This window comes from Montipora foliosa, chromosome 4 (genome assembly GCF_036669935.1).
Source record: "Montipora foliosa isolate CH-2021 chromosome 4, ASM3666993v2, whole genome shotgun sequence".
Classification (NCBI taxonomy): Eukaryota; Metazoa; Cnidaria; class Anthozoa; order Scleractinia; family Acroporidae; genus Montipora; species Montipora foliosa.
In genome coordinates, this window is record NC_090872.1 from 42,946,734 (window position 1) to 42,969,925 (window position 23,192).

A 23,192-nucleotide genomic window follows, 5' to 3' on the forward strand; every position below is an offset into this window, starting at 1 on the left:
TCTGAACATTGGTTTCAAACTTATTCTTCTCCGAAAATCCTGTTTTGTCCTCTAAAAACCCACACAAAACCATCCACAAAACCAGCCTTCAACACAAAAACAAAAAAATTGTATTTCTCTCGCGTGAAAATGTATCATGCCATAAATTTTAAATTAACTGATAGCTTGCAGCAGAAAAACAAACCAATAGCATTAAAACAAACTTATGTGTGGGAAAAAATGTAAAATACAGTTAAAATAAGTTACATTTGGCAGTAAAAGTTTCATTTCCCCTTCCCGGATTTTTTACGAGAAATTTGAAGATAAAATTTTTTGTTTGGTTATGTTCCTTTCTCTTTCAAGCCCCTTTGTTCTTGCACGTCGAATGATGAGATGCATGGACTCCTTCACCCTTGTATCCCCATTGATTACCGGTAGGTGTCAATACAGTTTTGTGGTTGGGGTCGCTGCTTAGCTGAGTCAGTGGTCTGGAACTCATTGAGCTTTTAGCACCAGTAAAAGTTGGTTGCAATTTTTCTTCATTCATGTCTGACTCCCCTAAAATCTACCCTGCGAGCAGAGTCTCTTTCGATCTTCCTAGATAAGTCGGGAAGAGGAAAGCAGACTCTGCTCGCGGCCTCCACATTTTGTATTGAGCATGCGTTAAAAATTGAAAATTTAAGTATCCGGTGTCAGTCACGCGTGCCCAGTAGCCACAAAACGAAGAAGAAGAAGTCGGAATATTTTCGAACAACTCCGGCAAACACACGACAATCAAGGAATCATTTCATTGGAAACTCAAGATAGTCCATATATCTTAAAAATGCCATTTTATATTTTTACTGAAAAATTTATAGGTTTCTGTCAGGCTAGTTTCTGTAACCGACACATAGGAAAAACTCATGGGAATTCTAACAGTTAAAATTGCCACGCTGTTGTAAATTTCAAAATATTGATGAGGCGTGGTGACTGATCATGCGCAAAAATAAAAAAAAACATGTTTGACAAGTCGAAACTGGACTGACTCGTCCAATTCTTTGGATGAGCGGCAAATCAAATAATGTGGAGGCGGCGAGCAGAGTCTACTTTCCTCTTCCCGACTTATCTAGGAAGATCGAAAGAGACTCCAAAATTTGGAGCTGCGGGAGGATTCCAATGCCAGTCGATTCCGTTATTTGACATCATCATTCAAGACTGCTGCCTAAGAAAATTTTAAAGGGGCCCTCAGAGCTAAACGCTGAGAACTTAGGAGCCCAACATATGAAGTGAAAGGTGTTGCTGTGAAAAATTAAGGCGCCCAGAGCTATTCTTTGGGAGCCCCAGGCTACCGGGCTCCTGTTAGGCAACAGCCTTGTCATTTGAACTTTGTCTTGGTCAATTTGTCTCAATAAGTGATTGATTTCATTGAAACCACCAATGAATTTAATGCTGTTATCACTAAGCTTGTCTTGGGACCAACCTCGTCTTGCCACCATGCGGGTCAAGGCCTTCAAAAAACCCTCTGTAAGTAGCGTCCATGCCATTTCAACATGACAACAGTGTGCTACATTGTAAATATGGACCTGCAAAATCTACTGCACAATTGGTAAAGGGCTTCATGGTTGCTTCTATCAGTTCTCTAACAACATTCTGCTTTGGTAAAATGATTAAATGTTTGGTCTCGTCTGCTAAACCATCAGAACACGAAAGCCTCGTGTTTAATCTCAGAATAACATCAATAACCATAGGAGTAAATGCTAGGATAGAAGTCTACTTTGGAAGCTTTTTTCCCATCCATTAATGCCTTAGTTTCTTCTGCGAAGGCATCAGATTGTTCTTCCCTGATATCCTTTGTTCAGTTCTCTTAAGCTCTTCACTTGAAAGCTGTCTGTTAGCGTGCTTTTCCACCAGTTTTTGACAAATTATTCTCATTGAATCCTGACTTTCTTATTTGCACTAGTGAATTTCCAATTTCTAGCTTCTTTCCTGACTTTGTCTTGCACCACTTGGAAATACAAACAGGATCTAGTGCCCTGGTTATCCGTTTAGTCGCTTATCACAAAGCTGCTTAGGTTATCTTTTCAACGTTCTTCTGTTTGTTCACAGACGTCAGCTCTCACCTTCTCTACTGTTTCAGCTTGATACCTTGTGAACTTTTGTTCAGGCCAGTTGTCCTTTCCTTGACTGAAAAAGTCTGGTCTATGCCACCAGCACGCATTGTTGATCAAGGTATCGCCACTGCTCTGTTTTGGAGCCCTCATGGATCTCTCCTACTCTATTGGCAACATAAGGCTTGAAATTTGGACTTTGACTGAATGCAATACCTATCGTTGCAACTATCAACCCAGCACAAGGAAAGGTTACGTTTATAAAAACGTTTGGCCGTGTAGCAGTTATATTTTAAACAGAGTTAACTGAATAGAGTGTAATGTGAAGTGCTAGATTTCTATCCCATATGAACCATGTGAGCGTTAGCCCTACTGATCGATATGGGCCCACACAAGGACTGAGAAAAACTCTGACCAGGGTGGGAATTGAACCCACGACCTTCAGGTTAGATCTCCGCAACTCTACCGACTGAGCTACAAGGTCAGACGGGAGCAGGCCGTGGGAACTGAAGATGTTAAAGTCACGGCAATGAACATGTACAGGTACAAGGAAAGGTTACATTTATACAAACGTTGGCCTTGTAGCACTTCTATTTTAAAGAGAGTTAACTGAATAGAGTGTAATGTGAAGTGCTAGATTTCTATCCCATATGAACCATGTGAGTGTTAGCCCTACTGATGGATATGGGCCCGCACAAGGACAGAGAAAAACTCTTCTTCTTCAGATGAGACAGTAAATAGTCATCCCATGTTACAGTTTCTGTCCATGCTTTTTGCATCATTAACTTGTTATGTGTGGTGAAAGGTGAGAGAAATCCAAGGGGGTCAAAAATCGTCCCTTTTTTTTAATACACTTATTTTTGTTAACATAAAATCATCAATGAATGAATTATTCTAAACTCTAAAAATGGGTTTTTCAGTGAACAATACAATCATAATAAGAAGTACAATAAAAAGACAATAATTAGAGAGTGTAAGACTATTCTTCTTTTAAAAACTCTTTTAGCATCTTTGCTTTACGACTTTTCTTAAAGTTTACTGAACCTTTGCACAGATTTATTTCTTTATCAAGTGAATTCCATACGTTTACTATCCTGTAAGGAAATGTCCTCTGACCAGCAGTGGGTTTACTTAAAAGAATGTTAAGTTGTTGGGAGTTTCTTGTTATGCGGCCAGATATAGGTCTTCAAGTTACAAACTTTGAGGTCAGGTAAGTCGGGGCACAGCCTGTCATACACTTCAATGCAAAGATAGCATTGCAGAGATAAAGCTGCTTTTTTTATGGGGAGCCACCGTAAGGTTTTGAGTGATGGAGTTGTGTGTTCAAACGTCCTTGCACCAGTAATTATCCGTGCCATGAAGTTCTGGACGAGTTGTAATTTTTGCACATTATGGGTAGAGGTGTCTGACCAGACTGAAGAGCAGTAGGATAATCTACTAAAAACAAGCGCATTTATGATGGTCACTAATAGATGAGGGTTAAGTGCATGCTTTGCTCGATTAATCTGAGCTAATTTACTCATACAAGATGAAATTGTCACTGGCATTTGATTATCAAATGACAGAGTAGGGTCAAAAGTTACACCAAGATCTTTGATGGACTCTGAAAGCACTAATTCCTTTCTGAGCAGTGAAACCTTGAAATGGATAATCTGCGGATCGTCGGGGAGCTGCCAAAGACCATGGGCTTTGTCTTCTCCGGGTTTTCAGCTTGATTGCAGAAGTCTAGACATATGTTGTCAAAGTCACAGAACTTGAATACTTCAGGTGGTATTGCATCTGGACCAGCTGCTTTCCCAATTTTTAATGAAGATTTCACTTCCTTGAGCTCTTCTATAGTGAACAAGCCGTCATTGATATCAAGGTACTCAAAGATGTTTGGTATCTCTTCGTCCGAATCTTCTACCCCTGGAGGATTACCGAGGAGTTTCTTAAAGTGGGTGAACCATGTAATCACTCGTTCCTCAGGGCTTGATCCCTCTACTTGACCATCTTTAGCTTTTTTCCTTCCAGTAATCTCATTAACTATCTTCCATGCCTCGTCATATTTCTGTGCTCCATGAGAGGCTTCGATGATCCGTATTTGTACCTATAATTCCACTTCCCTCACTTGATCATATACATGTACTTTATACAGATTACTTAGACCTTGAGACCAAGGTTCTTTATCTTCCTCGGTGTTGGTGCATTCGTTCAGACTCTGGGCCGCGTGTGCTTCCTGGCGGGCTGATACCATTTGATGACCAGAGGGATTTCCTTGCATTTGTTTTCTTAGGCAGGCATTCTTCCATAGCTTGTCTGTTGGCTTTAACAAACTTTTCATACTTAACCCCATTACTCTCATTGCTCAATACATGGTATCTATTCTTGACAGCGACTGTGTATTTTCACTGTAGATCAGGGTCAGTGGAAAACTTCCAGTCATATTTCATCTTCTTGGCTACCTCAGACACTGTAGGACTAAGCTTGATTTTAGCACAGACTATCCGATGGTCAGATCCCACTGTGCTGAATGTGTTGTAAGCTTCAACATTCTGGACACTGTTCCTCCACTTTCGGTGCACTAATATGTAATCGAATTGCTGCAGTGAGCCTGTCCTTCCTGTGAAGGTCCACAGTTTTCCTGGTCGTTTCTGAAACCAAAGGTTATCAGACTGTGCTCTGATAATACTTCAACTAGGTACTTTCCATAATTCTGTTAGTTACATCATGATATGTGAATGGAACTTCATCTGGCTTTAATCTTGCATTGAAATCTCCAATACAAGCAAGAAAATTTTGCGCTGGGACATCCTGGAGGGTATTACTCAGGTCGTCATAAAATCCCTCGGCTTCAACTTCATCCGCACAGTTGGTAGGCGGGTAAACAGCAATCACAGTACGCTTAGGATTGCCATCAAATTCAGCCATTATGATTCTTTTGCTAATTCGCTTGGCTTTCAGTAGAGCTTTCAGAGGAGGTAACCAAATAGCTGGAACCGACCTTTCTAAACTCAAAGGGGTCATCATGAATGATACGATGTTCTTGCACTCTAAGTATTTCTGTGCCTTGGTGTTGAGCGCATTGCTCTAGTTTCAACACTCTGTCTTCATCTCGTAAGGTGTTTGCATTGTATGTTGCAATGAATAGAATTTTCTTACAACGCAGAAGGGCCTGCAAACATCTGCTGTTCTCAGACGTTTTCCCCCATGAAACATGGTTTACAGATACGTTGTCATTCTGATGATCTGAAGATCGCCTAGCCTCAGTATTGCTGGCAGAGTTCCTGCTCATTCCTGGAGCTGACCTAGCCACTGCCCATTCTTGCACTGCAAGTCTGCTATTTAAGTCGGTGAGGCGCTCACAGCAAAAAGGATATTAGATTGAATTTGATTTACTGCATGACAATTTCTTGGCCACGTGCTATGTAGAAAGAAATAGCAAAAGTTAAGTTGGTAGTGAATTCATAATTTTGACACAGTGGGTTGGAAGACATCCTAATCTTCGCATCTCATACAACAGAACATGTAATTTATTCATTTAAATTCAACTAAATTAGCATACTTTCTAGCATACGGAATGGAACATTGAAGCGCAATTGAGTAGGTTGTATACAAAACGTGTTTCCACGCTTTTCGACGAAGCCGATTAAACATGTTAAAATGCTTTCTGTCGAGGAAGACTGAAAAGCAGTTAAGCAAACGGATGAAAAAAAGCACTTGTTCGCTCGTATTTTAGAGCAAAACAAACAAATCAAGTATTTCTTTATGTCCAAAAGAGTACAGATAATTCCACGTAAGAATCAAAATTAAAGTTTCATTCCTGAACAAAGGAAAAAACGATTAAACCTTTTTTTTAAAATACTCAACCGTAAAAATAACAAACGGTTCAGTGCCCAAGGAAAGAATTTGTGCAGTAACTTCTTCCACCAAGTTTGAGCTAGTACAGTACTGGCATTCTGTTTGTTGTTGTAAAGGTGTTGGGACATATTCAAATTGATAGTTTGGTAAACAGGCATTAAAATCTAGCCTGGATGAATTTTTGTTCCAGTGATTCTGATTACACTGAATTGATAGTCAAGCTCATCTAATGGATGGACTTACAAGCTCATCTAATGGATTCCATTAGAGACTTTTTAAACATGGAAAAACTGCAGGGTGAAAAATATTTGCATCTTAATTTTTTGCATACTTAAGTTTCTATCGGGCTTTAATTTTGGTTTGGTATTCTAGCAAAACAGTTCTAAATCATAAAGACTATAAACTTTATCAAAGTACTTTTTGGTCGTCAAGTTACTGTTGAGCATGTTATTAAACTGTCCATGAGCTCTAATAATATTGACATTCCCGTACGGAAGTTCACTTAGTATATAATTTTTGGTACAACAAACACACTTTTCACTTACACCCATCCTTATTATCTAAACAAAACAACTAACAATCTCTACAACAACATGAATACTTAGCTTTGACTTCCGTTCTGTAAATGGTGCAAGTCTGTGATATTTTTAATCTTGATGGCTCGAGACGTACCTCTTTGTGAAGGTACACAAACAAATCCTTGTACCAGCAATGCTGATAGTGCAACTGCTCCTTGAACCTATTAGCTTCAAATAAGACCTTCTGCACTCTTGGCGTTAAATGGTCAAAAATTATAACAGCAGAAAGGGAAGCATCTTCAGATAAATGAACAGCAGACAGGTCAACTCTACTTTCATTTCTTTTTTGATTAATAACATTATCGCTTGACGACCGCCCAATGAATAGACAAATGATTGGCCTTGGACCACCATTGCCGCTGTATCTTGTTGGGACTTGATGTGATGTGTCGATGTCTTGGATTGATACAGTGGATTCCATTGCCTTAAATAAATGTTTGCATAGCGAACTCCTGGAAACTCTATTAAGTTAAACAGCAAGCTCTTCAAGCTTGGCACTTAAGCATTTAAGTTCTTTGCCAGCAGAGACCCTAAATCACTCAAAATCATCATATTCTTTACTCATAAATTCTAGTCTTTGCTGCACTGTTTCATCTTTCGTTGCTGCAGGTTCTTTGATTGCTCCAGTAGCATCTCCTTCATCTTAGCAATCTCATCTGCCATGACAGACAGTTGATCCCTAAGACTGCTGTTCTCTCTCTTAAGGCTTGCAATAGACTCAGGCATTCTTGGTTTTCTCAGAAACCAAGTAAAGAAAACGATTGAGAAAGAAAGAAACGAAAATATTAGTAAAACTTGACTAGGATTAGCGGAACTCGTGAGGTAATGTCCGTCTTGGCCAACTCACTGCTGGCCAACAGCAATCTCATCCGCCATCTCGTCCACATCTCCACAAAAAGAACACACTGGGGAAGGAGAAATGGCAGGCTTGTGGAGAAATATTATTCAGAACCTTCTACTGAAATTCATGTAATTCCATATGAGAAGTGACACGATAAAGCAGGCCATATATATTTTTTCAAATCAAAGATGTCACCCAGGAATTGATGGTTAAAACTTAACTGAGCAGTCGGCCGCGTGATTACTCTACTCCCGAAGTTCTTTGTTAATAGTCACAACAGACTTGATTTGAACTATTCGGTTGTTTAAAATTAGTTTGCACTGATCCTGTAAAACTAAGGTTTCATTGTAAATAGGACAAGCAGATGTTTTGAGTTTTTCGCGCCTTTCCAAAGGAAGGGCGTCAATCACAGACATAAGTCTAAAAGCGTCTAGTGGTATTCAGCTCTCCTAACTTACTTTTAATAATAAAATCATTATTTTCATCTACTAAGTCCCCTTATTCCTTTGGCTCTGATGTGGTGAACTTGCTGAAATTCAATGTGGCGTGCACCCTCGATATTTGTTTTGACTCAAAAATCCTTCGATGTCTTAGTAAAATGTTTGCTATCCAATAGTTTAGTTTGATGCTGAGACTCTTCGTTTTTCCTGTTGTTGCTTATTTTCAAACTTATTGAAGAAAAGGCAAGGAAAGTCCGGACAGCTTACATCCTAACTGGCTCCGCTTTAATAAGCTGAAGTTTACGGTGAAGTTTACAAGACATTGAAATTTCGAAAATTGTTGTGAAGAGCAGCAACTCCTTGCCAAACGAAACATGATTTTAACAGATAAGCAATGGGAATACTTTCCGTCACAACAATTTTTGTTCTTGCAATTAAATGGCAAACTTTTAAGGTAATTGTAGTAAAAACCATTCATCTTTTGTTCAATGTTTACTGCTGACGGGTCTTTCAGAAAGCTATTTGTATGGTGTTTGTCTGTTGCCAGTGAGATGCTATCATTATCAGTGATCTTAAAGGTAATACTATTGACAACTTGTTGTCAAGGATTGTAGTTTGCAATAATTATGACTGATTGAAGCCAAGAATAAAACAACTGAAACTGTTCTCAATTTTATGAGATTTGCAGTTGATTCATGTCTTATGCTTTCGCTCTGTCAAGATTTCTCAATGAAAAGTAAAGTCGATTTTGCCGAGATTTTTCGATGTTATGCACTTGATTGAATGGTGGCTATGGTTGCGCAGCAAAAAAGTGAAAAAATTATAATCACAATAAAGACGACTTTACTGGAATTCTGCCTTGAGTCTTGGAATTGACATTAGTGTATCTCTTTAGGCTTGGCTAAATATATATATTAATGTCTGCAAAATAGTGCAGCCAGACTTGTCACTACAAATTAAAAAACAGGATAATTTTATCCCTGTATTATGCAAACTCCACTGGCTTCCTTTTGAATCTAGAATGGGACCTGGCAGAACAGGCCAAAGATCTCATTGCTGCTGACGACTTATGATTAAAGGGCTTGACATGGTTATTTGTGAAAGCTTTTTATCCTCAAAAAAAAAAAAAAGGGAAACCACATGCTAAGTTCACTACACACTATGTCACCGGGTTGTAAAAGTGAGTGAGTGAGTTAGTGTACGTGTAAGTCCGTGGTGGCCATTAATTACCCCACAGCACGTGCATAAATCCTGAAAATAAACAGGTCTGTTGGAAGGGTGCTTGAATTTCAAAAAATGAGCCTCAAAATCAGCAAGAGCACGACACTGATGGATAACATAGCAGCTTCAATATTTCCAAAACAATGGAATAAACCTCGTCTAGGAGAGTGAATTTACAATGGTCAACCTCAAGCGTTACATGATTGTGATCTTTGTGTTGAATTCACACATTTCTTGTTGAACTTTATAACACTTAAAAGAAAAACAAAAACCCAGTCCCTTGCCATCATTTTGTCACACATGTCCTTTGTTTCTTGAGTTGGTAGTAACACACAACATACAGTGGAAGTTGATTATAGGCGGCCGCTGAAATCAATGTCTCTTTTGATTTTGCAATTTATTTGTGCAGCCAAAAGATAAACTGAAAGTAGCAAAAAATGTCTGAAAATGTTTTTCGTTGATGGTAACTTTTTGTATTGAGGGCACAAATTTATGTTGTTTTCATGTAGCAAATTTTGTTGCTGATGGCCATTTTTCAAATTCTTGATTGACACTTCCCAAAAACTTCCTTGTGCTCTACCTAAAAACTGTGTCTCATTTTATTTAACCTTTGCATCAATATTTGTTCTGCATAAAGCAGGAAAGCAAAATCTGTACCTTGCTTCCTTCGCATTTTTCAGCGTTAAAATAGAATTTTTGGTGCTATGTTTTTGAGAGCAAGTCGTACATTTTGAGGTCTCCCATCCAGATACTAACCCCACTGGACAGAGTTTAACTTCAGTGAACTTTTTTTGTCTTGGAGAGCTGTCAGACGCATAGAGTACAGGCTTAAACTTGTCATGAAAAAGAAGTTGAAGCAAACTTCATGTCTGCCTTTATGCCAAGATCTCTTGATTCCCTTCTATTTTCTTTAATCTTTCTGGGTTTAGTATTATTTTTACTAGTAACTACATGTCTTTTCGGGGGGCTATTTACCTAAGGCATCTATCATAGCACTATAATGATTTACGATACCAAACAATGGTGTGTACTATTGGAGCTACATATTTTGCAAAAACAACTTGAATCTCCAGGAAAACAAAACGCAGCTCAGTTGACAGTTGTGGAATAAAGCACTGTGTCAAGTTACTGCACTACCACACATACTCAATGCGTGCCTATTATTTATTAGTAATATTATTATTGTTGTTATTTATGGGGAGCCTATACAGTGTACCACACCACTCTTAGGGCGCTTTCCTTTTGTCAGAACTGGCCGGCCAGACCAGTCATTTTGAAAAGAAAATTGAACAATTTGAAGAAGCACTCGCATGATAATCCCTCGTATTCTTCTGGAGGATAATTTATTATCCTCGAAGTGTGTTAATTTGAAAGCGTTGTAGAGTTAGTCCTACCAAATACCCGGTCTGGCCGGTCAGTTCTGTCAAATAGAAAGCGCCCTTAGTTAAACGAACTTGAGGAATTCCATATTAAATCTGTTAGGTTTATTCATGAACCAAGTGAACCAAACAACAGTGACCAAAGTTCTCTAAATATCTAATTGGCACCGTTTATCATATATATACAGGTCCACATCAACCTTGGCTGCCAGAATGCAAACCTGTGTAACCAATTAAGTTTGACTTTTAGTTTGAAATACTGTACATTTAGGTGCATTTTTTTATTGTTTACCTTGAAAGAAGTCACGAAGAAATAGTTCCTTCAATTAACATGGAAACCTCCTGGCTCTTGACCTCCTGTAATAATAGCAATGACAATAACAATAAATTGAAAAAGTAACAAAAACTCTAGGCTTAATTTGTGTATGCTGAAGCATGATGTAGATTAGCCTATTAACTCTTCAATGAGAAAATGCTACTTCTATGATAAATTGTGTGAAGAAATGTTTTTTGTATCCATGCTTACAGGTGTGGCCTTTAGCTGGTCCTTTAGTTGGTGGAACAGAGGTTCAAATAGATGGTCATGACCTAGGAAAAGAGTTTGCTGACATAAGTAACTCAGTCACCGTGGCAGATCATCCTTGCTATTCTATTCACAACAAATATAAACCCTCTAAAAGGTAAGATTGCCTCAGAGGCTGCACTCCATTCTTCTGTGTTGACTTGTCCACTTTTTGGGAAAACTAAAAAAAAATTTTTAATGCCAACTTTGCATTTTTTTTGTGTGCAAAATCCAAAAAAGGATTTGCAAGGTTCATATTTGCTATCTAGTATCAGGACGTCACATCTAGTTGAGCCTATTGAGGAAAGGGTTTTATACTGCAGGAGCTGGTGATAATTCAAGTTTTGGTGCTTGCCAGTAGGCTGAAAGCAAAAGGGAACAAGTACTCAAATACTGTACGTTAAGTCACAGAACCAGGCAATAAGACATCTATATTTTGTTTTTGGGACAACCTTAAATAATTTTGAATGGTAGATCTATGTCAGCATTTTAAGGAAGCAGAAAGGGGTCATTCATTTGTAATTTGTTGTTTGTAGCACTCAATCCAAATCCTGTGAAAAAATTTTGTTAATTGCAGTTTCATGCAACAGAAAATAATAATTGTTGCTGCCAGCAACACTATTCTCGACTTTCCTTGTGGGGCCTGGGCTCTATATAAGTGCGTTCAACACTCGATCTGTTGAAATTTGACTTCTGTTCGTTCGGTGGGAATGATTTTGAAGATGCAGTATAATAAGATCACCAGCGGTAGTTGTTGAATTGTGCATGCACAGCCCTCATGGTCCTATGTTCCTGCAATCTGTTCATCGAGCCCTTGAGAGTTCAATAGTCGATCAGTGAGTAAGTTTTTATTGCTCTTTTTGCCCTGATCTATCATGTCCAATGCAATTCTATCAATCGCTGGAACTATTCATCAAGGTCACGAGTGATTTAGTGACATTTCCATGGGAAGACAATGCTCTTTTATGAGTTTTTCAGGTTTTTTTTTGTGCACAATCATGTCCAGTGCGGCACTGGGATACTGCTACAGTTTACCAAATTTTAATCGAAGGAGACAGGATGTACTTGAATGCACTTGATAGTCAAAATATTCCAGATACAGAGACGCTGTCCCTGATTTATATGCCAAATCAAGCGCGCTGAAAAGTTCAATCACCCATTGAAGTCACAATGACCAAAATCCAGAACAAAAAAAATTAAAATGCCGTGAACTTACATACATACACACATAGGGCTTTTCAGTACAATGCTCCAAAATAAAAAAGAACAATGATTCAGAACAAATATATGAAAATACTAACTTTGATATTCTCTAAAAAATAGTCCTCAGCTAAGATAAATATAATAATTAAGAACAAGTATATTAACATAATTTATTTAAATATTGTCTAAGTAAATTCCTTTTGAATGCATCTAAACTAGTTAAGTTCCTCAAGTTGTTACTTAGACCATTCCAGATTTTTACACCTCTATATATGCAAAGCGACGCTGCCTGGTTGCTAGGCTACAAAAAGGCATATTTAGGTTGTTTGAAGATCGCGTTACCCTGGTACATACAGAGGATCTCATTTGTAGCTGGTCGCATAAATATTTGGGCGCAAGATTGTTTAGGCATTTAAATACCATCACTGCATCGTTGATATCTAGTCTATCTTTTACCTTGAGAATTCCTAGTGACTTACGACCTTCGCTAATACAATTGAATTTTTTAAGTCCCAGAATAATTCTCGCAGCAAAGGTTTGTACCAGTTGGAGTTTATGTATATTAGCCTTAGAAGTGCCCACACCGACGAGCAATAAAAGAGCTTAGTGAACACAAAACTTTTAATGAGTAACAAAAGTGTTGGTCTGTCCAAAACATGCTTAATTCTGTTAATATGTACTAACTGATTAAAGCAACTAGAAACTGTTTCAGTAATATGAGTATCATATGAAAGACGCTGATCTAAATATACTCCAAGGTCCTTAGCAAAGGGAACCGGTGATATAGTTTTATCGAAAATAGAAACAGATATTGGTGGTTACTGCTTGGTAAGTTGCGGTAGGCCAACAACCATCAATTTGGTTTTGTCCGGATTGAAAAGCAATGAATTTCTCGCGCACCATTTGCAAATTTCCTGAAGGTCAGCATTTACTGTAGCTATAGCATTTTGTACATTCGAAACTTGAAATTTTAAATACAACTGGCTATCGTCTACATAACATGAGACTTGACTGTGAGTAACTAAGTTAATCAACCCATGAATATAGGTAGTGAAACGTACAGGGCCTAAAATAGAATCCTGAGGAACACCATGTGTTAAGGTTAGCATTTGAGAAATGATGTCTCCATATCGCACCCTTTGAGTCCTATCAGAAAGACAACTAGAAAACCATGAGAGACAATTTCAAGCAAGGCCTAATGTACGTAACTTATTTAGGAGAGTATTATGATTTAAGCTAGCGCTTTAGACATGTCTACAAGTACCAGTATAGAAATTGACTTCTCGCCCACAGCTTTTAAAAGTTCATCAGTAACGTAGATAAGGGCAGTCTCTGTAGAATGTTGTTTCCTATTGCCATTTTGGTGAATGGAGAGTTTATTGTTTACGGAGAGAAAGTCAGCAAACTGTCTATGAGCAATAAGAAAATAATGTTGCTGAGAATGTTGCTGAAAGTGCCAACAAATGTCCAGAGGTTTCAGGACTGTGCCCTTCATGAGTGGAATGTTCGTTAATGTTTTAAGCCACGCTTCCTGGTATTTGATTTAAAATTTGAAAGTTGTGTTGTGCATGCGCGCGCATGCGCAAACTTCAAATGAACTGAAAATCAGCATTGAGGCCGCGTGGCTGGCATGTCCCAAGATGAAAGGTGAGACGCATCTCATGTCTCTTCCTCTGTTTGTTCCCATCGCAGAGTTTGATCCCGCGAACCAGCGCGTCCGCAGCGGTATATCCATTAGAACTGAAATGCTCAGCAACGAGGAAACCAGGCCCATTCTTGTTGATGCTTCGGAGGTGTTCACCAAAACGTTCCCTCAGATTGCACCCAGTCTCGCCGTTGTAAATGGCAGGGCAGCGACGGCAGGAGATGCAGTAAATGAGACCAGAGGACAAACAAGTAAAGGAGTCTTTGATGATTAAGCGATCCTTTGGCCCCAGAGGATCGGTTTCGCTGGAAATATGGCCACAAGTACGACAACGTGGGTGTTGACATGGATAGGTACCTGCATGTGTTGCAGCCTGCTTTTCTGCCGTGTGAACTAGTGATGTTTGCAAATTGTCATCACGTTGAAACGCAACCATTGGTGGTCGAGGAAAGATGAGGCTTGTTGCTGGGTTGTCTGCAATCACTTTGAAATTGTCAGGCAGGATTCGTTGTACTCAAGTGTTCAAAGGATGGTATGTGAGTACTAAAGGAATCCTGCTCATCTTTTCGTCTGTTGAGTTGCTTTTGGAAAGGGCGTCACTTTGAGACAGGTGTTTCATTTTCTCGAGGTCATGTTTCAGAGTTTGAACGCTGTAGCCGCGGCTCTCAAGTCTCTTGCACACCTTGGATAAGGTAGGAAGCAAGGAAATTGGTCGATTGCAAGAAGGCTCGTCCGAATTTCTGTCTTTGGGAATCGGGGTAACTTCTGCAGTTTTCCATGCTTCCATACACAGCATTGACTAAAGTTGTTCTAACAGTTAAAGTTTCCTTTTTATGCGAATTTCCTCTCTAACAATTACAAAAGTTACCTTGTTTGAAAAAAGGGTTTTAAATCTCGTGCCTGTGCTGTGTGTTACTCACATGTGACACATAAAGCTGACTTACTCCCTGCATGAGGAAACTGGTACAAGCCACCTTAAGTATCATCCACCATCCCAAAACTGAAGTTTAGTTCGCCAAGTTTAGGATTGGCGAACACAATGGGAAGCGGATTTCCAACCATTCAGCAAAAAAGGTCTGTTGCCGTCAAACTGGCTACACAAACAAGAGTTCACTTGATGGCTACGACGAGATGAGTGAAGATGAAAGATTGCAATTATCCCAATGGCTGGAGTAAATGGGAAAACACCTAGAGTGCAGTCATTGTGATGCCTCCTCCAGCTTATGTACCCCCTTTATGTACGCCTTCTAGTGATGAGTCGCTCACTCAGTCCTCGCTTGGTCCATCTCACATGCCACATGTATTTAAATGCCCATCTACTTTGCCAAGGCTTGACTATGACCCATCAGTTCCGAACTTCAACAACTAAACTCTTACTATCCGAAACTACTGTGGCCCAAAATCAACAAATCAAGCTGGGTCTTCGCATATAGAATGCCAATTCACAAGTGATGCATGCATACTGAGTATTCCATGCAAAAAACTCATACAAACTTACGTTATCAAGTCTAATGAAGACTGAGCTAATTCTTGAGGTACATCATGGAGTCTGATGAAGACTTAGTTTATTGTTGAGTGAATTACGTAAATTCAGTGCCATTTGCATTGAAGGGTGCTTAACTGATTGATGAGTGATACAATCTCTTATCTGTTATGTGCGATATTACCTGTCACTTGTTCTGAACTGCTATTTCCGCTTTGTTTTTCCTCATGATTTCCTGACTTTTACAGAACTTACATGTGAACCGCTGTACTGTATCAAAATTTCTAATATTGTTAAGTGCTTTGGACATTTGATCGCAAGTTCTTAAATTTCATTTTTTACAAAATATTTGGACGGACTTTGGCTTTCGTTGCTTAATAAAATGAAACTCAAATCAGCTTGAAGGTTGGCATTAGATACCCCATCTCTGATTTTCTCACAGTTTGTTAGAGTTATGATTAATAATAGGACTTTGTGTTGGACAATTCAGCAGTAATTATGCTCTTAATCTGAGATCGCTGAGGGCCCTGATTTTGAAATTACTCACCTGGTTACTCCATAAATTGTGCTCCACTCAGTCCTATTACTATTACTTATTATACATTCTTGTACCTCAGAATCTTCTGTAATACGTCAGCCAGTTCCGAAGATAAATCAGGTCCAGTTGTTGTTACGGTGAATAAGCTTGAGGGGAAGTCAGCACAGATTTTCACTTACCAGGTCAGCATTATTATTATTATTATTATTATTATTATTATTATTATTATTGTTATTATTAATCAATAGGAGGAGAACCAATAATGTTAAAGACATTGATGTGGACGTTGAACTAGCCAGATCTAATGTTAAATGACTTTTCTATTTTTTTTTCTTTTTTAGAAGTTTTAAAACAGTTTTAAAACAGAGAAATGCCTATATTGCTTGTAAATTTATAGGTCTTACCTTTTGGAGATATTTTAATTTTTATAAATATTTTTATCATGGAAATAAAGTGATTATTATATTTATTATAATAATAATAATAATAATAATAATAATAATAATTATTATTATTATTATAATCCTTAGCAGCACGAAGTACACGTAGGATATTCCTGTCATGAAACCCCAGTTCATTTTTTAATGAAGAAAATACATGTTTCGGATGAGACGTCGTCCATCGCTAGCTGTACAGGGAGCAATAACATGAAAATATAAAATAAAATTAATATAACAAAGTGAGATGTTAACGGGAATAATTAAGCATGAAGGCATGAACCAAAAAAGAGTAAAACTATTTAAGCTAAGAAAGAAAACTAATTAGTATGAAAGGGATAAATTAAGATGTTTGAGTGAGAATTTAGAGACAGCTGCTCCCAAAGGACGTGCATGGCTTTCTTGATTTTCAATAATCTTCTGAACTTCTCAGGTGTTTGAAAGTGTGGGAATGTTTGTCAGAGGAGCGATGTTTGTGGACGAGAGTGGCAAAGTGTATGTGGGTTTCACCAACATAAAAGGCACTACAGCCTACACATGAAAACCTATATATGACTCACGATCGTAAATCCACAGGGATAGGATGCTTGACTGCGAACCAACTTCTGATTTTACACTGGTTGAACACCAACTTCATGTCTCGGTCAGTGCAAAAAGGTGTTAACTAATTTCTTAATTACTGCTCACCGGTGGTTCAGTTGGTTGAGCATGGGGCTGTCATGCAGGAGGTCGTGAGTTCAACTCCGTCCGGAACCAACACTCAGGGTCTTAAAATAACCGAAGAGACAGTGCTGCCTTTGTAATTACATCTTCTTATGGTTAGACTTTCAAGTCTCCTGGGATAAGGACTGTAAACCCGAGGTCCTGTCTCATAGCCCTTGTTGGAAATTAAATAGTATGGGAAGAGGAATCGGAGGTGAAGTGATTGGAGAGGGAAGAAAACCACAAGCTCCCCTTCTTAGATGTCCTTTTAGATAATAATAGCAATCAGGGCATTAACACCTCGGAATTTCATAAGAAGACCTATACTGATCATCTCACTAACATTTATAGTTTTGTACCTTTCAGTTACAAATCAGGATTAGTGTGCACTCTGGTAGATGGGACGTTTAAGATCAACAATACTTGGGCTGGATTTCACCTTGACATAAATACCTCACCAAAACATTAAGGAGGAATTTCTTCCCTTCCAACGTCATCAAGAATGTTGTTAGAAAATTTCTTGACAATCACTTCACATCCAATTCCTCTCAGGGTGCTACTTGTAAGGACAATCGTTTGTATTTTAAATTGCCGTACATCGGTCCTTTTTCTGTCAGAACGCAACGCAGAATTAAGAAATTAGTTACCACCTTTTGCACTGGTGTTCGACTAGTGTAAAATCAGGAGTTGGTTTGGGGTCAAGGATCCTATGCCTACAGATTTATGATTGCAAGTCATTTATAGGTTTTTGTATGCAGGCTGTAGAGCCTGTTATATGTTAGTGATACTTTGCCACTTGCATCCGTGAACATCTCTCCTCTGACAAACATTCCCACATCTTTAAACAACTGAGGAGGTCGGAAGATTGTTGCTCCCTTTTTTCAGAAGATTGTTTCAAAATTCTCGTCTCTGCCTCCACAAGCTTCCAATTGAAAATCAAGAAAGCCATGTTCTCTTTAAATTTGCAGGTAAAACATCTTAATTTATCCCTTTCATACTAATTAGTCTCCTTTCTTAGCTTATATACATGTAGTTATACTCTTTTTTTTTTGGTTCGTGCTAGTGTCTTTAATTATTCCCGTTAATATTTGACTGTTATACTACTTATTTGATATTTTCATTTTACCGGTATTTCTCACTGTACAACTGACGATGGATGATGTCTCATCCGAAACATGTATTGTCTTCACTAAAAATGAACTTCAAAAACATTGTATTATTACTACTGTACTGTATTACTCCTTAATTTTGGCACAAAATTTAGGATATTACTCCTTAATTTTGGCACAAAATTTAGCGTTAATTTATAATATTTCACGTGTGAAATTACAATGTTGTTGTGGCAGCTTTTGTACAGTGCCAAAATGGCGTCCAAGTTTGACAATTGAGGAGTAACTTGTATACCATGATATTAATAGCTATACTCGTGAAATCAGGGAAAAACTGTGCAATTAAAGCCAATTATTCTAATTTCCTCAATAAGGCATGGTGATTAACTGTATCAAAAGCCCTCCCTAAAGCCAGGAGTATTGCACCATTAACAGATTTCTGTTGATGTTAACACACCAGTCATTGGTAAGATAAAGCAAAGCTGCAACTGTCAGATGTAACAATCTAAAATCAGACTGTTGTGGACTAACAAGACCTTGGTGATCTAACTGAGTTTGCAGCTGTTGGTAAATACACCTTTCAAAATGTATGCCAGTGGGTATGTCAGAAATAGGTTGGTAATACCTACCTATCTCCATTTTTGAACATAGGAGAAGCATCAGCACCTCTAAGGTCATGTGGAAAGATTGAAACTATTAGTGAGGGGCTGGAAGTTATTGGGAGTAGTAGGTTTTTGTAATTTGGCTGATGTTTTATCTACTCCAGTGGCCTTAGCTCAGTCAACAAAGTTCAGTCACTTTAGTACTTTGGGAGGCTCAATTTCCTGAACTAGGAAATCTGTATTTGATTTGGTTAAATGACTTCAAAGGTAACACTGGTAGAAGGTTCCAGGATTTTGGAAGTCAGCTTTTCGTTAATTTCTGTCAAATGTATGTTCAGGCAATCAACAATACCTTTTTGGATCAGTTGGGCACAATGCCTTCTCAGATAAACTGGCTGGCTGGCTGGTTGGTTCGATTGATCAGGTAGATACATGTAGATAGGGTAATGTGGCTATCAAAATTGCTGTATTACAAACAAAACTGATAGCTGCGTTTCTTGTTATAAGGAAACAACACAGCACAACACTTTTATTTTACACTATTCCTTAATTACAATTCAGAAAAATGTATTACAACCTTACTCTAAAAATACATAATATTACAAGATGACAATTGTAAAAGTTAGTGTATGTTATCTAGCTAGCCTCCATACAAGAGATCTCATTTCCTTGAGTGTATCTAGTATTCTAAAACGTTTTCAACAATGCCATTATTGCATCCTTCACTGTAGAATCCAGAACCTCAAGATTTTTATCCCAAGAAAGGTCCAGAGTCAGGTGGAACAAATGTGACAATCACTGGTCGTAAAATGAACACTGGAAGAGTCATTGCTGTTCAGGTGGCGGGGCGACCCTGTGAAGTTAACAGGACCAGGTTAGTTATTTTTTAATATTGAGTTTTTGAGGAACAGTATGGTAAATACTACCGGTATATATATAAGGGGTCTAAAAAATTATCATCCCCATAGAAATGGAAGAGGATTTTCTCGTGAATGTAGGAGTGTTTTATTACCCACTGAGTGAGTCAAAACCTGATAAAATATAACCTACGAGGTGATGGAGTGGCTTGAAATATGACATAGTCATAATGACAGCCTCCTTGGAAAATAATGCGAGCACAACATGTTTTCAAGGAGATCATTTTGCTGGCTGAGAATACAAATCAACAAACTGTCCTTCGTTTTCTCACCTGATGCCGCTTCTGATCAATGGGCTCCTGTTGTTTATCTGGTAAATTTAATCAAGGAATCTAGTGTGTGCTACACCATAGTGCAAAGAAATTGTGCCCTAGGCTTGTTAGATTGACAGTTTTTGTGGCTTTTCAGAACTTACACATGTCATGGGGGATTGAGTGGATGTGACAAGCCGTGTACAGTAATTAATGCTTTTGAAGTAGGTGTGGACAGCCATTACGTAGGAGTGCATCAGCTGGAACTCTTAACTGACAAACCAAGTTTCAGCTTTTAAATTCAGATCATACACAGTAACAAATTTCTTTGTTAACCGTCAGCTCATCATTTTTATATTCCATTAAGCAGAGAAGTAAATCATTAATTTTATTTAGCCATTCAACACTGTCAAGTTATGAGACCAAATTAAATCAGATGTAAGTGTAGCAGTTTCTTTTCACGTAATATTAGATTAAGGACGTTCGCGCTAATTGTTTGTGCGCAACGTTACTGCGCAGGTAACGCGACTGTAATCTGTCACGCATTACTTCGAGCATTGGTAAAGTTGTGGTTTTAAAACCTTTGCAAAAACCATGGACGATAAGTCTTGGACAGCGTGGATCAGAGAAGATCGTGATCAGTCAAATTAATTTAAAATATTTATGAAAGTCAACTAGACTACTGCACGACTGATATTGGCGTTGTTTTATCAGTCGTGCACTAGTCTACTTGACTTGCATAAATATTTTTCAAGCATTAGTGAAACGAATGGCACATTTATTTCCGAATCATCGTGAAATGTTAAAGAAAAGTGAGCGGGAGGATGGAAAAGCTCTGGAAAAGGTAGCTGATCGAGTTGTAATTACTGGTTAATTCAAGCAGAGACAGTCTGATTGTTTAAATCTGTCTGGAAAATAAATATGATTTTGAAATAAGAGAATTTGATCGGTAAATATTCAGCTGTCAGAAAAGAAACACAAAAGTACAGTATCTATTTAACAGTCACCAGGGTTTCAATAAGCACAGACAGCCGCTCAGAGAAGTTGGCTACTTTTTTCCTAAATTGAATTGAAACCTTAAGTAAAGTTCATTTTTGGTGGACGTGAATGTACATGTACTGTTTATAACCTGCCATCTTTGAGCTACAATGAATGGCTAACTTTTTTCTGAATTTTAGCCTGGACCAACTGTCACATTTTTTACATAATGCAATTATGTTTAGTTACGTCTGCAAACATATCAAGACGTTTTATGCAAATCAGGTTGTTATTAAGTTTGGCATCCAGACTTGTTTTTCCACTAAAACAGTAAAGTTTTCGTTTACTTTCATTGGTTAAGCCTTTTTGTTTGTTCAGATTAAATGACATAATCTTATTGTTCGACAAAACGATTTGCCGAGACAAACAGAAATATTTCGATTCGCGCTTGAATAACTTGAAGTGTCAAAACGTCATGTAACGTTTAAATCGTTAATTTTTCTTTTGAAATGGTTTTCCAAATCGTTCTTCGCCGCAAATTATCAAAAGAATAATGTGCTCACTTGCACACTCAGTGTAGCTGTTGATAAGACATCTTCCTTTATCTTTTGTACTCAATTTGGTGCCCAGAAGGCTGGAAATCGCATTTCAGAGGTCACAGATTTCAAAATTTCTGCGAGAGCAAGCACCCAGAACACTTGATCATATAAAAGCAATGTTGTAGTACCATGTGAAACATCAATTATTGCTGAACAAGATGCAATCATTTTTGTGACGTAACAAGTTACTATGACAACAGGAAAGCCTTGCAAAAACACCCTATAGAAAGATAGAATATATACTTTATTAAGCACAGAATCCATAAGCTAATTCACTTATTTACACTGAAGCTGTGCATCTAAAATATAAAAGCATACACACAGAAATATATAATTAATACAATATAAACATTAAAAATAAATAATTAAACTATGCGAAAATTATGTTAATATTGCAAATCATTTAGACCAATACAGGTACTATTTACAAACTCTTAAGGGTCAAGGAGCGTTTTGTGGCATAATCAAGGTTGTTGAATAATTTTAGCAGCTGAATAGGCAGATGACCTATAGCCAGATTTAGAAGTATTTTAACCATGTGTAGATTCGCTCTGTTTCTAGTATTGTAATGGTGGACATCGGAATTGTAAGAAAAAGCCTTCTCAAATGAGGCGGATAAATTCCATTAAGGCATTTAAATACAGTTAGACACTTAAAATTCCAACTTCCAACAAGGAGACCCCTAATACAAATTTGCGGTACGATCTTCCCTGATCTTTTTTTGGAGAATAATCCGTGCTCCCTTTTCTGAAGCCAAAGGAGTTCTTTGAAGACTGGTACTATCCGCATTGGACCACAATATCACAATATTCCATTAAAGGCTGGACTAAAGATGTATATAAAAGCTTACTGGTATCCATATCTAATATTTCCGAATTCTTCCCAATAAGTTTAATCTACGGGTTACTTTATTAGAAATATATTGATGTGTTATGCCAGTCCATAGAAGCATCAAAGTTAAACCCAAGTATTTCACAGTGTTAGGACAACTCCAAACGTTTGCCCAATAAAAATAAGGAGAGTCCTTGTGATCTTGCGAGATGCTGTTAGAGCCAAAAAGCATAACAGTGGTTTATCGCAGTTAACTAACAAGCGATTCAAAGAAAACATTCACCCACCGCATTCAGGTCTTCTTGTAGAGAAGATTGAATAGAATGAATGTTTCTTTCAGCAAAAAATAGAGCAGTATCATCAGCATACAAAACTATTTTACAATAATGTACAACCACTAGGTAATCATTATAAATAAGATAAATAATAATGGGCCCAGGACAGACCCTTGAGGTACTCCAAGTGATAGATCTGCGGTATCCTGAGTACGTTCCATTTACAACTAACAGACTGTGTTCTGCCAGATAAATCATTATCAAACCAGGCCAGTTCTCGTCCTCTGACACCCGAGAAGAGTAAGTTTGATCTTAAGGAGAGTGTGGTCAATGATATCGAACGCCTTGCTAAGATCTAAACACATTCTCCAGTAAGATTTCCTTCATCAATATTTTTCAGGATCTGTCTGAAACATCGAGCAGGGCTGTAATGGTTGAATGACCGGGCTGAACCTGATTGAAATTGAGATAAAAGCTATTTGTAACCAGATGTGTCGTAGAGCTGTTTGTGGATTGCTTGTTCAAAAATCTTCATGACAACTGGTTAGGACAGAAATCAGTCTAACATTATTTGGATCACAACGTGATCCACTCTTGTGAAGTGGAGTGACAGTAGCTGCTTTCCATGACGTTGGCATTTCGCCACAGCGGATTGATAAATTAAAAATGTGGGTAAGCGGAGCAGCTAGAACATT

General features: G+C 38.0%; 1 protein-coding gene and 1 pseudogene across 1 annotated transcript in view; one reads left to right on the forward strand and one right to left on the reverse strand.

Annotated features, from left to right (window-relative positions):
* The window catches only part of LOC138001363 (plexin-A4-like), a 101,405-nt gene extending 81,292 nt beyond the window's left edge, over window positions 1-20,113 (forward strand). Inside the window, exons 14-17 of the mRNA XM_068848008.1 lie at window positions 10,894-11,045; window positions 15,876-15,978; window positions 19,378-19,520; window positions 19,972-20,113. Coding sequence (XP_068704109.1) covers window positions 10,894-11,045; window positions 15,876-15,978; window positions 19,378-19,520; window positions 19,972-20,113 — 540 coding nt within the window. The remainder of the gene's footprint in view (window positions 1-10,893; window positions 11,046-15,875; window positions 15,979-19,377; window positions 19,521-19,971) is intronic.
* Window positions 6,508-7,210, reverse strand: LOC137999424 (uncharacterized; annotated as a pseudogene).
* Window positions 20,114-23,192: the final 3,079 nt, after the last annotated feature.